Raw genomic sequence first — 16,926 nt, 5'->3', positions numbered from 1 at the left:
TCTATCCCAATTAGTTCCAAAAAGCGTTCGTTCCTGAATCACCAAAAAACAAGTTTCGACTCAGTGTTTATTAGACTTCCCATCATAGGTAGCGACCAACAGAAGGTGGGCCTAAAAACTAATAGGTTTTCACTCATCAGAGGGATTAGCTTGGCTATTGACCTTGGTCTCAGGCAATAATTTAACCAAAAATAAAACCTAAGCTCATAAGCACATTTTTGCTATCCGAGAGGCTTGAAATAGAAGATCAAAGGATTTGCGGGACTTGTAAGATTTCCGATTAATCCAAAACAAAAGGAGTTACCGCGGGTTTCCCTATGTTTTCGTGGGTCTCATAGTTTTTGGGTTTCAAGATACTTTAAATCATTATAATACCCATCATAGGTTTGCCACCCAGACCAAAGTGCGTTACGAGGTTAAGCAAGATTATTGCTTAAAAAAAAGTTACATGATTTTGAGCTGAAATTGAAACAATTTTAGTTTGTTCCTCTGTGTGGCGTTTCAGGAGTAAAATTTCCTTCGAACCTATGTTTTCGCCACTTTGATAATCTCTATCTAGCTCAAAATACTTACCAATTTTTGGTTGTATCCTACACTTTGTATTCTCCCGAGAGACAAATTCATCTTTTTCCTTGTAAAAAGTTTTACCCATAGTTGAGGACGAACTGTAGAGGATAAAGGAGAAGGAAGAGATATAAGCTTCTTCCATTCTTGCGGATTACTCAGCTTAGGAGATCGTTGGACATGAGACAAAAGTTCCTCCATATAGAGCCTGAAATTCAAGAACTATAAAACCGTGTTTTTCTGTCAGTAATCAATGGATAAAGCCCTGTCGAACGCCACATATACACACCTTTGTTCCTTTATGGGTTACTTTAGAAGGTGGGAGACACAAAGGCGCCAGTTGAAGGCTCTGAAAGACTAAATACTCTGTAATGCCTTTTCTGTGCTCTTACGACGTTTTGCTCCAAAAACATGCATTTTCTATCTAAAAAATATAAAAATCACAGCCTTATACCCCCCCCCCACCTAACTACAACTACTATAACTACTGCAAAATCCTAGTCACCCCACAAATCCAAAAAAGCATTGAATCACGATTTTGAGGTACTCATTTCAATCAGGAGAAGTTTAGTCGAATTGTATATAACGTTTTAATATTTAGTCAAAATGTTGATCAAATATAGTTTTGTGAAACAATTTTTCAACATCATTTTTATTCTAAAATTCGGAGTGAATGGGAATTTATTCAACCTATCTTTACTAATTAGTTAACTTAACTAATACAAAGGGCTTGAAAATCTGCCCAATTTTTGTCTCCTTAAGGACTGAAGCTATTTAAATCCTTTATCATATAGACACTCTTGAACATAGACATAACTTATTCTTTAACCGCTTGGATGTTTATATAATTATTTCAGTTATTTATAAAAAGAGTTTTGTTTCATCGTAAAAAAAAGAGATGTGACAAATCAATACAACCAAATATGTTTTCAAGATTTTGTGTCCCCATTCAGGTTCTTTCGGTCCAGTAAACAGCCTCTAAAGTCTTTGCGTCACAATCGATAGTACTAAATTTCCTTTCCAGATTTTTTGTGTCATTGAGGTTTAAATGATACAATCTACATATCCTGAGAGCTTCAAGCCAATCAGGAAAAAACCGTGTTTGCATGCTTAGGGGTGTCACAAATCAACACAATCATTTTTTTTTTGTGTTACATCCTCTTAGGTCTGTTTCGTCCAAACTACATGCTCAATAAATTGCACGCCGGTAAGGCAGTTGGTTGAGAAGATGTTAATGACAATCCCCACCCTGGAGAGCTCAGCAAGTCAATAGTCAGTAAAAGGATTGAGGCACTTTCCAAAATTAATACGAAGAATCGTCAAAATACCATTAGAGAAGTTTATTAGGATACCGGTATGTAGACTGGATCATACTATGCAACTTTTTGGGTGTTTTAGGCATTAGAAACTTGGCAGCCAAGTCTGTTCCAAAAGTAAAAAATTTTGACCGAAAGTGCTGCCCCATAAACATCGTTACTTGTTTGTGATTTTTTAGCAAAAAAAGTGCTATTATCCTGCCTGAGCCTCCATATTCACTAAACTATGCCCCATGTGACTCTTTCTTGTTTCCAAAACTGAAAAGGCCCATGAAAGGATGGTGTTTTGCCACAACTGAGGGAATAAAGACTGAATCACCGAAAGAACTCACGTTAAAACCAAAAAGCACACACCCCAAGAGGTTTCAACATTAAAAAGGTACTGGCATAACTGCATTATATCCGAGAGGTATTAAGTTTCAGGGGATAAAACAGATACTGATTCACAGATAAATATTTTTACAGAAATCAAAATTCACCTTTTTATACAACAAACCTCGTATCTATAAATATAAAACTAAATTAGGCTTCAGCAGGATTAATAGCAGAGAAAAACAACTATTAACGTAAACACTGCCTTTCAGAACAGAATGTCTTTGAGGGGCCTATCGGCATACTGCTCAGAGACAAAACCCGAGAGAGTTTCAGACTCTGGACTTTCAAAATCGTTCGGATTGCCTTTCAAAAATTTGAGTCGAAAAACTTATTCTTTAAAGCCATTGTGAATAAGTTAGCCCTTTCATTGTTGATGCATAGTGGTGAAACAATTAAATTTTTCTATCCAATCGCAACATTGGTTCTTGAAGCATTGAAGCACCTTGAAGCAATTCTTGAAGGGGGGAGAGAGAGAGAAAGAAAGAGGAGAGAAGAGAAAGAGATAGAGGGGGGACGGAGAGAGAGGGGGGACAGAGAGAGAGAGAGGGGGGACGGAGAGAGAGAGAGAGAGAGAGAGAGAGGGAGGGAGGGAGGTAGAGAATCAGACAAGCATAGAAATTACCTTCCAATCTGTATTGTAGGTTCTGTTGCAAAAATACAACCACTGAAACCTGTCTCTTCCGTAATGTAGGGGAGAGCCAATATATTTTGATAGTTTGAAATCAAAATAACGTCGATCTCTGAATATGGTACCAAAGTGTCTAAAGGTAACCCAAATTCCATAACCCCATCCACAAAAACACGACCCTGAATTTCCCGTAGTTCCTAGAACAAAAATGAACTATGTACCAAACAATTTTTTTCGGTTTAATGTGAGTAAATAATATTAGACAAATAAATTTTCCTTTGTAAACTAGGTTCATTATTCATCAAAGGGAGGTTATTGATCGTGTTCCGTCATGTTCCTGGACTCACGTTTATACATTTTACTGTAAAAAACCAGAAAAGATGCTTTCGGTTATAGTGACTGATCATCAAAGACAAATAAATTCGCCAGGCTGTTCATCATGGATTCACCTTAAGTACGTCTATATTCAGCAGTTTTTATTAGAGGGGGGTAAGGAGGGCTTCAGCCCATAGAAGACAGACAATCATGCAAATTTTCAATCGGTGTGATTAAAACAAAGCCTTCCCACCCACCTTGAATTCCTTATAATATATTGTTTTAAAAAATATTGCACAATACTATGGTTGATCAGAAACTCTATAGATGTTCCTCTAATTATCACAAAATAAAATTATTCCAATAGAAAACTAATCAAGTAACTAAAAACAAAGTTTTCAAAAATAAGTTTCCCAAAGAAGAGAAGAGTCATATTAAAATCTAAAGAGAGCAGAAATAAAGTCATAAAACCTGTCAAGCTTAAATACTATGAATGGATAAATGAATATAAATAAAAAATAAACTAGATTTAATTTGCTTGGGCGTCAGGAACTTTTGGAGAAACCATTGGTCGACATAGCCAAGAAAATTTTGTTGGAGCAACACTTTGATTTTTTTACTTGCCATCAATTAAATGATATAGTTGTTTACCCCTCAACATTTTAAAATGGCATGGCCTAAGATTTTTTTTCTTCAACGAACGAAAATATTGACATTCTGACATTCTCAAGTCTCAAAATACACTGTTTCTGCTTAAGCCAACTTAATTCTCTATTCCCTGAAACCTAATCTATTTTGTTACTTCGAAATTTACTATGTGTTAAAAAAAGCTTACTTGGCCCCAAAGCATAAAACCCAGCCCAATTTTTCTTGTTATTTCAAAATATGTAATAAATGCAAGCTTTGGCATTGTTTCCGACTCATGTGGTAATAAAAACAATTTTATTATGTCAACCACCAAATGATTACCACATAAACACTTCAATTATCAATGTTAAACTGTATCATTACGTTGCACATAACCACTGCTAGTTGCCACTCATTCAAGTAAGCCCTTGAACGAAAATATAAAAATTCCCCAGTCTAAAATCCAACATAAATGAATAAAACTGATTGTACTATACTGAATGTAGAAATGTATGTGCTAATTAGTACATTTATTCCACCCCTAGCCCCTGAAGATGAGCATAGCTTACAGTTCTTGTTTACAATTCGCTCTCCGTGATAGAGGAGAAATAAAATGAATTTGGACAATTTAACACGGAAGGTAGTGAAAACCTATTCCCTTGATCCCCTTAGCCTAAATTATATGCCCCAGCAAGATTGAAGTGGATCAGAGCACATTTTTGATAAAGTCGGATTATGCCTCTGATAATCATCATGGTGGTGACCCATTTGTTCAACGTACTTGCCAGATAGATTTTAAGCTAATTGATAAGAACAAAGAAAAACAGATGCAAGCCATTATGCAGAATCAGATTAACTGCACTAAAATTTTTTGCATGACTCGGTCTCAAAGATTCTACGACATTCCCGCTAATTTGGATGTGTCGAAGAGTAGGTATCAAGGGCTAAAACTAATCACAGGCACCACGCTCCTGGTTCTCTACTTCGGGCCGGTAATGCAATGCATACTTTGTTTTTAACGGAGTTAAAAACAAAATTGTATCTCTCTTAGTGCAAAGGCTGATTTTCTTGCACTGGGTAAAGTTTTTAATATTATTAAAAGGAAAGGGAAAAGGTGCAGGCTCCAAATCCTTTAGCAATGAGAGATATTATCAAAGTTCAAAAGGCATGTGATACCACTTCCTATACCTCACTCCTTAACACAGAAAAGAAAATATCGAAGTGAATTAAAATCATGTACAGAAGTGACTTGTGAAAGTAGATGGCAGCACCTTAAACCGTGGGACAAACAAAGTGCATTTTAAACGGTTTTTTTTTTTCCTATACCATTGGAACATGAACCAGGCCACTACTCAAACTTCCAGGAATGCCTATTTAAAAAATATCATTGTATTTTAAGCAAACAATCAATATTCAATAGTCTAATCAAACAGTTTGTGGTAATAAACTGTAATTAATGAGTCATTCGGCTAAATAGTAACCCAAACTCTAAAAAAGAACAAAAAAAAACAAACAGAAATTTGATAACAATAGATGCATCAAAAGAACTGAATTTTTATTCTGGTTACAAATATATAAAGTTCATTAAGTTAAATGTTACCCATCAAAAATTACAAGCCAGGGGAAATTTTGCCTAATTTTCAAAAAAGGGGGAATCATCCCCAAAAGTCAAGCAATTTAAATAAAAAGCACATCATCAGATTTAGCATATCAAAGAAACCAAGTGTAAAGGTATCAAGGTACTATATACAAAACGTTGAATTTTACAGTTTTTGCCAGAAGAGAGATCGAGGATATGCAAGATGTTTTCCAGGTAAAAATATACGTAATACATAAAACGATAAGATAAACAGAAAATTATATGTGATTCCATTTTATGGAAAAAAAATGTTACGACGCTTATGTGTACCTTTACGGGTCAAAGTAAAACTTGGTTGCTAAAATCACGCCGAAAAAGACCAAGCGAAACGCAGGACATGTTCATGTGGGGTAGAATAGAAATTAAAATATTGAAGTATTTCAATGGAAGGAGTAAATAGTGAAGCTCTGTAAAGAATGCAGTAGCAGAAGAGCGAATATAGCTGGTTTACTCTGAGGCAGCTTGGTTATGTGATGAGTTGTTAGTAGTAGTAACAGCATTAAGTCTAATTTTGAGGTTGCCTATGACTTTGATAGACAAGATAAGATCATAACTGACAATCAGTTTGATGTTCAATAATATTACATGATGTATTCGTTGGCACAATCACCAAGGAAAGTGGTATGTAGTGGCAAACTTAGAATTAAGGTTTCCAAGAGTTCAGTTAACTGAAGGAACATTGTGTTCGCTCAGACCATTGACCAGTTTTAAATAAAAAAACAAGCTTTTAACCGCAATTTAACCGCAAGTAAGGAGCGATAATAAAACTTAAAACGAACAGAAATTGTTCTGCATGTGGAAGGGTCTGTCCCCTCCTAAACGCCCCGTTCTTTATGCTAAAGTTTTAATCTTTCTCACAAATCTACTTAAAAAAAATAAACACTTTAGTGTGAAGAGCGAGGTGTTGAGGAGGGGACAAAACCTTTTGTGTATGGAATAATTTCTGTTCGTTTTAAGTTTTAATGTCGCTCTTTACTTGCAGTAAAAAGAACTGTTTTTTTATTTAATGCACATTTTGATTTTGGCTCACCGCACATGAGTAATTAAAACGAAATTTGAATATTATTTCTTTTGGCTAAATGGCTTCCTCATAGTTTTGATCGTACGATTTACATAAAAAAAAGGGCGGGAGAGGAGTGCCTAGTTGCACACCAATTTTTGATTACTTAAAAGGGCAACTAATTTTTTTTTTAACGTTTTTATTAGCAATAAATATGCATAACTTGCGAATTAACTTACGTAACGAAATTCTATATTTGTATATTTTTATTGCGTATATGAGGGGGGTTCTCCCCCTCGTGAATATCTTTCTCTTTACACTAAAGCTTGAATTTTGTCCCAATTCCTTGAGAATAACCCCGGAATCGCAAAGGCCGTAGAATAAATAGTTGAAATTATTAAAAATACTTTAGCGTAAAGAGTCAAGTATTGTAGAGGAGACGAACCCTCTTACATATGTAATAATTTTTGTACGTTTTAGGTTCTAATGCTGCTCGTTACTTCCACCTGATATTTTTTTACTTGTTTTCTCATTGTTTTTTTTTTAAATAATGCTAGAAAATCCCGCGGCCCCTTCATGGATAGTTTCTTCCCTCATGATATATTCCTTCATGGAAAGATCCTCCAACGTGACTCCCTCACCCAACCTCCCCTTTAACGTGAAAAAGTCCCCCTGAAAACGTCTGTACACGTCCAAACAACCATTATTATATGTAATCAATGGTCGAAGTTTGTAACTTGCAGCCCCTCCTCCAGGGATTGTGGGGGATTAAGTCGTCCGAAAAGAGATAATTATCAGGTTTTTCGACTATGCTGAAAAAAACGGCAATCTCAAAATTTTGATCCGGTGACTTTGGGGAAAAATGAGCGTGAGAGGGGGCCTAGGTGCCCTCCAATTTCTTTGGTCACTTTAAAGAGCACTAAAACTTTTAATTTCCATTATAATGAGCCCCCTCGCGACATTATAATGAGCCCCCTCGCGACATTCTAGGACCACTGGTCGATATGATTACCCCCTGGGAAAAAAACAACAAACAAACACGCATCCGTGATCTATCTTCTGGGAAAAAATACAAAATTCCACATTTTTGTGGATAGGAACTTGAAACTTTTACAATGGGGTTCTCTGATAGGGTGAATCTAATGGTGTGATTTTCGTTAAGATTTTATGACATTTAAGGGGTATTCCCCCTATTTTCTAAAATAAGGCAAATTTTCTCAGGCTCGTAACTTTTGATGGGTAAAATCAAACTTGATGAAACTTATATATTTAGAATCAGTATAAAAATGCAATTCTTTTGAAGTAAGCACTGGTATCAAAATTCCATTTTCTAGAGTTTCGGTTACTATTGAGCCGGGTCGCTCCTTACTACAGTTTGTTATCACAAACTGTTTGATTTCAAATTGAGGACTTAATGGTAACATTTTTTCAGTATTTACATACTGAATCATTACCGAATCAATATATATATATATATATATATACAAATAAGATAGAAAATGGTACAAAATTGAAACTGTTAGGCGGAAACAGAACAGTGGCTTCAATTAAAGGGGAGTAGCATTGGCCCCTTGATTTGCTTCACCCCTATTAAAAAATTTTCGGTATTTTCATTGATCAAGGACTTTTCGATTACTAACTAACAATTAAATTGTTATGTATTTAAATTGTCCAAAACCACATCTGCAATAAGTTTATGAGAACGATTTTGTTTAGTCTTGTTTATTTTATTCCTGTCTTGGTTTATTCAAAATTCTGTCAGTTAGCTGTCATCTTATTGGACAGTTTTATTCTAAGAAAGTAGTATGCAAATTTTCATATCTACAAAGATTTAGGCGATAGTATCAAAATTAAGATATATTTCATTTACCTTTTTTGTTTTTTTTTTCAGATTTCTAATTTTGTGCTACTGAACCACTAAATCATTTCATAAGACAATTCAGTCAATTTTTACGACAGCACTAAGGAGCCAGCATGAATCACAGAAGTTTTTAACAACAGCTGTTATCACTTATCTTCCAAACCAAACATTTGTCAGTTCTTTCACTCATAACGGAAACATGTTAAAAATATACTGATAAATGCAAGCATGTATATTTTTTTTTATAAAACAGCTGAAATCTTTTCAGTCAGCAGCTTTCAGGACCCTAATCTAGCTTCACTTCCTCAGATATAGCCCTAAATTAAACAACTTACGTGATGTTCAGTTCCATCTTGACCACACCAGGGTGTTGAACTATCAGATTCTGGCGGAATAAGATGCAACGGTATAAAGTTCAGTCCTGCTGAAACATCTAAAGGACAGTCTAACATTATTGTAATCCCTTGAATCTTGAGCAGAAAACATGGCCGATATGGTGACGGGCTTATACTGAACTAAAAATCAGATTATTAACAAGAGTAGTATAGTACATTTTGGTCTCCCAGATTCATAACGCATGCTCTGAAACAATAGCGAACAACAGATAAACAACGTATAATACTTCTGAAAGTTTATTCTGTTTGAGTATGTTTGGCTACAGCAACTCAAGAAGTGTTTTACAAACTTTCTGAAAAACTTATATGTACAACACACACAATCAAACAAAGCAAGTTCTAGGAGCTGGTGAAATAACTCCTCTTATCTGGCTTGGTTCCTAGGAAACTTAAAAATTTTGTTTTCGTTTTTTATCTCCATGTGTTCTTCCATTTCTCAAAAAGATTCGAAATAAGATCAAAATGAATTATTTAATTTTGGAAGACTAAAGAAGACTGGCTTCAATTCACAAAATTAGGCCGGGGGAGGAGGGTCAAAATCTATTTTCAAAATTTATTGACGAGAGGATATTTTGATTTTTTTTTTCAATTTAGTCAATGAAAATATAAAAAAAAGAGAAAAACGGAAAAATAACGAAAAAAGGTCATTTTTCAAAATCTAGGGAGAGGGAGCAAATACCCTCTCCCCAATGGCCACTACTACTAAAGAGCTATGCATAATAGCTGTAGCTACTTTTAGTAGGCTTTAGTGAATAATACAATAACATATTTTGAATATGTATGTTGAAAAATGAAAGAAAGTAAACCGAAAGATATTATCTGAATACCATAGTCACTCATAAATCAATTAATTCAATGGCTTAAAAAACACAAAGACATAGAGTACAGCATCATCTCCCACACAGCTCCATGCTGGGGAGAACATTAGGCTACAGAACAGAAAAAATCTAACAACACTTAATAGAAAGACAACGCTACAGAGGAGAAAAATATGTATAAAAAGAACAAGCCAATCAACAAATTAAATAGAGAGCGAAAATCGCATTTATTTTTATTTTAGTGTAATTAAGAAAATGACACCTTCCACCCGACTAAGGTAACACGTTCTAGGCAAATAACGAATCAAAACCTGATCTTACAGATAAAGTAAGGAAAATTTGAAAGTTTCTTATTGAACATGATAAGAAGAAAGGATCAGAGACAAAAAAGGAGTACGTCTAAGGACCTAAGATCTTCATTTAGCTGAAGAAAGGTGAAAGACGCAGATGAAAGAATAAGATAAGACAAAAAGATAAAGATACTCCAGAGCCATTACTGGCGCATAGGCATCGAATCGACGTTTCAGTTGCTGTGTCTTCTTACAGGGACGAGTAGTTAACTTGTCACTTGAACTTGCTGTAAAGGGGGATCGAGCCCTGGGCCCCATATTGCCAAGCTGAGCATCAATCCACCATGGTACAACAGGGTAGATAAAAGAACCCCGAAGAATTCAAGATAATTTTTAAGAATTTGCTTCTGTAATAAGAGCTCTTGCTTTATCATACATGTTTGAAATAAAAAAGGGAAAAATTGATTCCCTATAGTTGGGCAATAAAACATTTAAGCAATGACACAGGATTGAACCAAGATAATTATGTTTGAGCTTCCTTCGGGTACGAAGACAAGACTCCTGTATAATTACATTTTAATCAAACCAATGTGGTGCTTGAAAGATAGGTTAATATCAAGCAGTTCGTGGCAACCAACTGCAAGTAGGGAGCGACCCGGCTCAATAGTAACCGAAAATCTAAAAAAAGGAATTTTCATACCAATAGATACTTCAAAAGAATGTCAAACAGTTCGTGGTAACGAACTGTAAGTAAGGAGCGACCCGATTCAATAGTAACCGAAGCTCTAAAAAACGGAATTTTGATGCCAATAGAAACATCAAAAGTATCGGATTTTTATGCTCATTTTAAATATATAAGTTTCATCAAAAATCACACCATCAGATTCAGCGTATCAAAGACCCCTTCTGTAAAGGTTTCAAGCTCCTATCTGCACAAATGTGGAATTTTGTATTTTTTTGCCAGAAGAAAGATCATGGATTCGTGTTTATTTGTTGTTTTTTTTCCCAGGGGCGATCGTATCGACTCAGTGATCCTAGAATTTCGCAAGAGAGCTCATTCGAACGGAAATGGAAAGTTTTAGTGCCCTTTTTAAGAGACAGAAAAAATTGGAGGGCAACTAGGCCCCCTCCCAGGCTCGTTCTTCTCAAAAGTCACCGGATCAAATTTTGAGATAGCCATTTTGTTCATCATAGTCGAAATATCTAATAACTATGTCTTTGAGCACGACTTAATTCCCCAAAGTCCCCGGGGGGAAGGACTGCGAGTTATGAACTTTGCCCATTGTTTACCTAGAGTAGTTGTTATTGGTATGTATAAAGACGTTTTCAGGGGGAATTTTTCTGGTAGAGGGATTGGGTTGCGTGGGAGGATATTTCCATGGAGGAATTTTTCATAGGGAAGGATAATTTATATGAAGAGGGCGCTGGATATCCCAGCATTATTAAAACAAAGATCAGAAATTATATTTGCTCTTTACACTAAAGTTTGAATTTTGTAAAATAATGACCGATATAAGCAATAATTTGTTTCTGTTATTTTCTGGCCAATCTTAGCATTTAATTTTACCTTAAGCAGCTTTATATCTATGATTTTACGTGATAATAAACCAAAGTATGTGTTCGGCTTGTGGTTGCTATTAAATAGAAAAAACAAGTTTTTTCTAACTGAAAGTAAGGAATAATATTAAAACTTAAAATGAACATAAATTATTACGTACATCTTTTAAAGATCTTTTCTCAGTCATTTGAGAATTGCTCAACTTGTGACTCTCATTTTCATAGAAATAGTTTCGACCTCTTTGGCCGTTTTGTTACTATACCTTACAAAATTAGTTCCGCAAATATCGCTAATTTAAGTTTCGTGGGAGAATCTTTCTATGGAAAAATTTCTCGTGGGGGAAGGGAATTTTCCATGGAGGGGGAGCTGGATTTCCCAACATTATTTAAAAACGATCAGCAATTAAATAAAAAACAAGTTTTTTCAAATGAAGGTAAGAAGCAATATTACAACTTAAAACGAACAGAAAATGTTACGTATATGAGATGGGTCGCCTCTCCTCAGTAGCTCGCTCTTACGCTAGAGCTTCCTTTTTAACTTTTAAAAGAAGCTATTGTTAGTTTCTATTGTTTTGAAAAGTAGAGTTGTGAGAAAGATTCAAACTTTAGCGTAAAGAACGGGGCGTTGAGGAGGGGACAGCCCCTTTCATATACAGAATAATGTATGTTCATTTTAAGTTTTAATATTGCTCCTTACTTTCAGTTAAAAAAAGACTTTTTTTATTTAATTAAGAAAAAAGAATGCAATGAAAAATTTGGTTGCCCAATTCATTAAAAAAGACCATGTTTATGTGTTTACTGCCAAGTAAAGGAGACACATCTAACTTTATATATAAATTTACATTTATATTTATAGATATATTATTAAATATATTAGATATATTAATAGTTAAATAAATAATCAATTAATTAATAATAAATAATTATTAAAATAATAATTAATTAACAATAAATAATTAAATATATTAATTAAATATATAATTTATATTATACTTATAAATTTATATTCATAAATAAAGGAGACACATAAAAACTTAATTTGTTTAGCTCAATTAATTTGCCTAGTAATTAAAAAGAACCCAAAAAACTCACCAGAAAAAAACAGTTTTTTTTACCAGAAACACATAGAATTTACACAAATACTGAAAAAACAAGACCCCGAAAGAAAGTTTATGTGGATCATTTCTAATTCATATTACTTTTCGTTGATACGATGGATTATTTGACAATTAAAAAAGAAAATGCATTTCTTTTATCTAAATTCCGGTGCAATTTATAGTTTACTGTCTTTTACTTGCTCAAAAAGCTATTGAGTTATCCAAACAAAATGTTTAGTGATAGATCAAAAGCTCATAAGTACGTCTTTATACATTCCATACGTCTTTTCCTTTCCAAAGCACTGAGCCTTTATGAAGTATTAAAAATTTTGCGTAAGAGAACAAAACTAATGGTCCCAAGTAAAGACGGATAGAGAAGTATTTTTACCGAATTTCTCAACCCTTATAGTTGGGAAAGAGGATATAGGAGTATGGAATACATTTTAAGGTCTTAACTTGAGCTGTAGAACATTCCTGGGTTTCACCCCTATACTGTTTTAGTTTCATTCCTATACAAATAATTAGACCTATTTTTTACTTCATTCTTATCATTTTAACTTTAATGAATATTCTTTTATAGATATATTTAATTCAATCCAAGCTTCATTCCTTTTTGGGCTAAACTATTTATAATTTGCAGGTCTCCCATCCACTTTTCTCGCACGAGATGTTAGGGATCTAGACTTAAAAAGTACCCCACCTCCATGACCCCATATTTTTCATTCAATCTAAAAGTTTCTTCTAGTAGCTATCAATTCCCAAATTACAGGAACATGCCAGGGATTAGGCTCCTCCAAAGGGTGCTTTATCTTTAAACGCGATCTGAAAGATCAAAAGCTTTATTCAGGCTCAATAAATGTGCTACTTTACTACCTATCTTTCATATATTTTGAAAGTACTTTACAGTCATGTCAATCCTAATTCACTTGAAATATACCACCGAGTTTGTTCCTCCAAGTGATGTTTGAAATAAATTATATAGAAAAAAAAGATATAAATCATCAAATTTTCCACTCAACGCTCTTTTCCAATGTAAAAATTTCTACAACACGATCAATTCCTGGCAAATTCTAATGGGGCTGGATATACCCCTAGGTTGCATAAAGTTTGCTAATTTTGACGTTTTTCGAATTTATCTAATTTGCTAATTCTTTTTTTGTTATCTTATTTCTGTCTTATACTGTATAACCACCATTCTGACCAATTAAACAGAGAGATTTAAAAAATTTTCCCAGCAACATTTTAGGTTTAAGTTAAAAAATGCAAACTAATATTTTAGTTCATTTGACAATTATCTTAAGAGTGGAAATTCAATCAAATAACTACCAATTTTCCCTTAATATTAAAAACTAATTTTGGTATAATTATTCAAACTGTTGTATCATTGATCAGGGTTACCAATATAAAAAAAAAATCTGACTTTTTTGGAAGATTTCAATGCAGGTGATAGGCTGACAGTATATATTTGAAACTCATGAGGATTCAATAGTTTTGAAAGGACTTCTGCCTTATTTTACTTTATAGAGCCTTTTGTTTAAACCCAGTGCTGATTTAGGTTATCAGTCAATTGTTCAAGCCAAAAAGTTAATTCATACTGTAGTTACTCTGAAACAAGCTTTTGGACAATCTGGGAGATAGTGAATAAATTATTTCGCCTTTGCCAAGCTGAGAATAGTAAGTGAGCTGATCATGTGATTAATTCTTAAAAGCCTCTTTTTACGAGATTAATTTAAAAACTGCTTCCACAAAACAAGTTTTTCAAAAAAAGTAGAGCTCTATTTAGCCAAAAATTAGCAGAAATAAAGTAAAAAATCGGCCAAGCCTAAAACCACCAAAAAACAACTAACAATAAATAAATGAAACTCAAAACGAACAGAAATTACAATAAATAGCCAAATCAAACTCAAAATAAGCAGAAACTAACATGAGTAGGGCTGATATCCCCATGCCTTAAGACCAAAACATCATTTGCGCTTTACTGAAAAAACAAAAATAAAAAAGAAATGTCCATGGATTGTCAGTTCAATTGATATTTACTGATATTTACTCCTTAAAGTTTTGACTTATGAAAGTAAGAAAAAGTGAAAGCATTTCAAACGTTTTTTTTTCAGTAAAGCGCAAATTATGTTTTGGGCTTAAGGCATGGGGGATATCAGCCCTACTCAATTAATTTCTGCTCGTTTTGAGTTTGACTCGGCTATTTATTTAACTTTATGTTTGTTTAATTTATTTATTGATCTCGATTTGTAGTAGTTTCACACTCGGACGATTATTTGACTTTATTTCTACTCATTTTCGGCTAAATATAGCTCTTTACTTTTCTTTGAAAACTTGTTTAGCAGAAAAACTTTTGTTTTAATTGATTTTGTTCTTTTTTTATTGACATAGTCTTTTTCATGGGGAAAAATAATAAGCAAGAATCTTTCAATTTTAAATCTTTTCAATTTTTTTCTATAAGAAATCATAATTTGGCTTGAAATTTCTATGTTGGAGAAACTTTTTCTAAAATTATTAATCCAAATAAAACTTAATATCATTCCCAAAACATTTGATCTATGTTCAGTGATAATCGGGATATACTTATGCTCTTATTATTTATTTATATTGCAAGAGCAGAAATAGTAATAATAGTAGCCCCAAAAGTTTCAACTTAATACCCCCAGACATTCTCTTTTTATTCTTAAAAAGGGCACTGGACCTTTTAATTTTGAATCGAATTAGCTCTTTTACAAATTTCAATGATGTTTCTAGTAATTATAGAGTGTTGCTACCTATGATATTGCTTATATACTCTTTTGAAAACCTGCATGATATTATTTTTTTGTTTAATTGAAACTCCTAGACGTTCCAAAATTGTTTCACCTTAATACCCTTTGCATCATTAGGTACAATAGCTGTAGTTGTATTATTAAATGTATACACCTGGTGCCTTCTGGCTAGTTCAAAATCCCCCACAACTTACCCTTAAAGGTCTAATTCAATAAGATAAATTGTTCTTCAGATATTGCTTTGTCACTTTTTTGAAAGTCTACATTGTCATAGTTTGTTTTGTTCTATTTCAACATCCACCTAAATTTTTCTTAAAAGCTTCACCATAATTCCCTTAGCTTGCACAGTTGCACCAGTTATAGCAACATTAGTAGCAGTATGTGCATAGTACCTTTGGTTTCTTCAAAATCCCCTTCAAACACCTGCTGAAAGTTTTGGTTTAATATCATCAACCATTCCTGATAAGTTTGCTTGATAACCTGTGGTGGGATAGTGTGTTTTGAATTAGTTCTATACAGCTTCTCTATATCCCAAATTTTTTGCCTTAGTATTTTTAGTTTTAATAGCAGCCAAATTAATTGTAGTAGCCTAAGCTTTAGTGGCAGTAGCAGCAATAGAAGTAGTAATGATAGCAATAGTAGTAGTAGTGTGAGTAGAAGCAGTAGCATTAGGATGTAAATGTTTTCTTTTGGTTAGTTCAACTTCTCTCACAACAAGCCCTGTTATTTTCAACTTCACATACCAAACTGTTCCTAAGATAATGCTGTTACACTCTTTTGACAACCTGAATACAGATGATATGTTGTGAATAAGTTCTCCTTCACGTCTCAAAATTCCTTGAAATTTTCACCTTCATACCCTTGGGCACAGTTGTAATAGTAATCACATAAGTAGTATTGATATTCCTAGCAAAAGTATTGAATATCAGTAGTACTACCAGCATTAGTAGCATTAACATATTGCATTTTGTTCAGTAGAACATCCCTCCTATTCAGTCCTGAAAGTTTCAACTTAATACAATTAGCCAATGCAATGACATTGCTGGTATGCCCCTTTGATAATATGTATCTTCATATACTTCTTGAAATTTTCATATCAATGCTCTTACCTTATAAGTAGTTGCAATAGAAGTAGTAGTAGTAAATATATCAGTAAGAGTAGAATTAGCAGTAGCGTGCACATACTGCCTTTTGGTGAGATGATCTCCCCCTTTAAACATTCTCTAGAAGTTCCAACTTAATAATAAATCAATTCTTGAGATATACTATTTTGATAATTTGCATGCACATAGCACCTTATGATTTAGTTCAATAGGGACCTTCATTTGATTTAAGGGACTTTGTGGCAGCCCTGTATATCTGAGGAGGTGGTCTGAAGATAGTTGAAAGTCCAAAAGTTCATTGATGGGTCAGCAAGGTATGTGAAATTGCCTCAAAATCTGACAGATTCAACCAAATAACTTCAGATAGCCAATAGGCCTAACCTTTGTCTATCATTAAAATCAGGAAATCTGGTTGTAAAGTTTATAGACTAGCTATTAACTACCCTTAGAAAGAAATTATGCAGGTTTTGTGCGGATAAAATCATCCCCTATTAAAAGAAAACTTGGTTAAGTTCATTTTACCAATTTCATAGCCAAACGTTTCTAAATTTCAAATTTGCAGCTTCCCGAAAG

The 16,926-nt window shown here is 33.7% G+C and overlaps 1 protein-coding gene across 2 annotated transcripts in view; it reads right to left on the bottom strand.

Annotated features, from left to right (window-relative positions):
* LOC136035443 (integrator complex subunit 9-like) overlaps positions 1-16,926 on the bottom strand; it is a 58,301-nt gene extending 41,375 nt beyond the window's left edge. The window contains exons 1-4 of one of the 2 annotated variants that reach the window (XM_065717252.1): positions 16,876-16,926; positions 8,661-8,840; positions 2,878-3,080; positions 574-772 (exon numbers count right to left, since the gene is read on the bottom strand). In XM_065717252.1, the coding sequence (XP_065573324.1) occupies positions 574-772; positions 2,878-3,080; positions 8,661-8,840; positions 16,876-16,884 (591 nt within the window). In that variant the 5' untranslated portion in view covers positions 16,885-16,926. The other variant, XM_065717251.1, reaches the window with a different exon arrangement.

This window comes from Artemia franciscana, chromosome 14, assembly GCF_032884065.1.
Source record: "Artemia franciscana chromosome 14, ASM3288406v1, whole genome shotgun sequence".
Taxonomy (NCBI): domain Eukaryota; kingdom Metazoa; phylum Arthropoda; class Branchiopoda; order Anostraca; family Artemiidae; genus Artemia; species Artemia franciscana.
The sequence above is the reverse complement of the archived record's forward strand: the minus strand, read 5'-3'. Positions and strand labels throughout refer to the sequence as shown.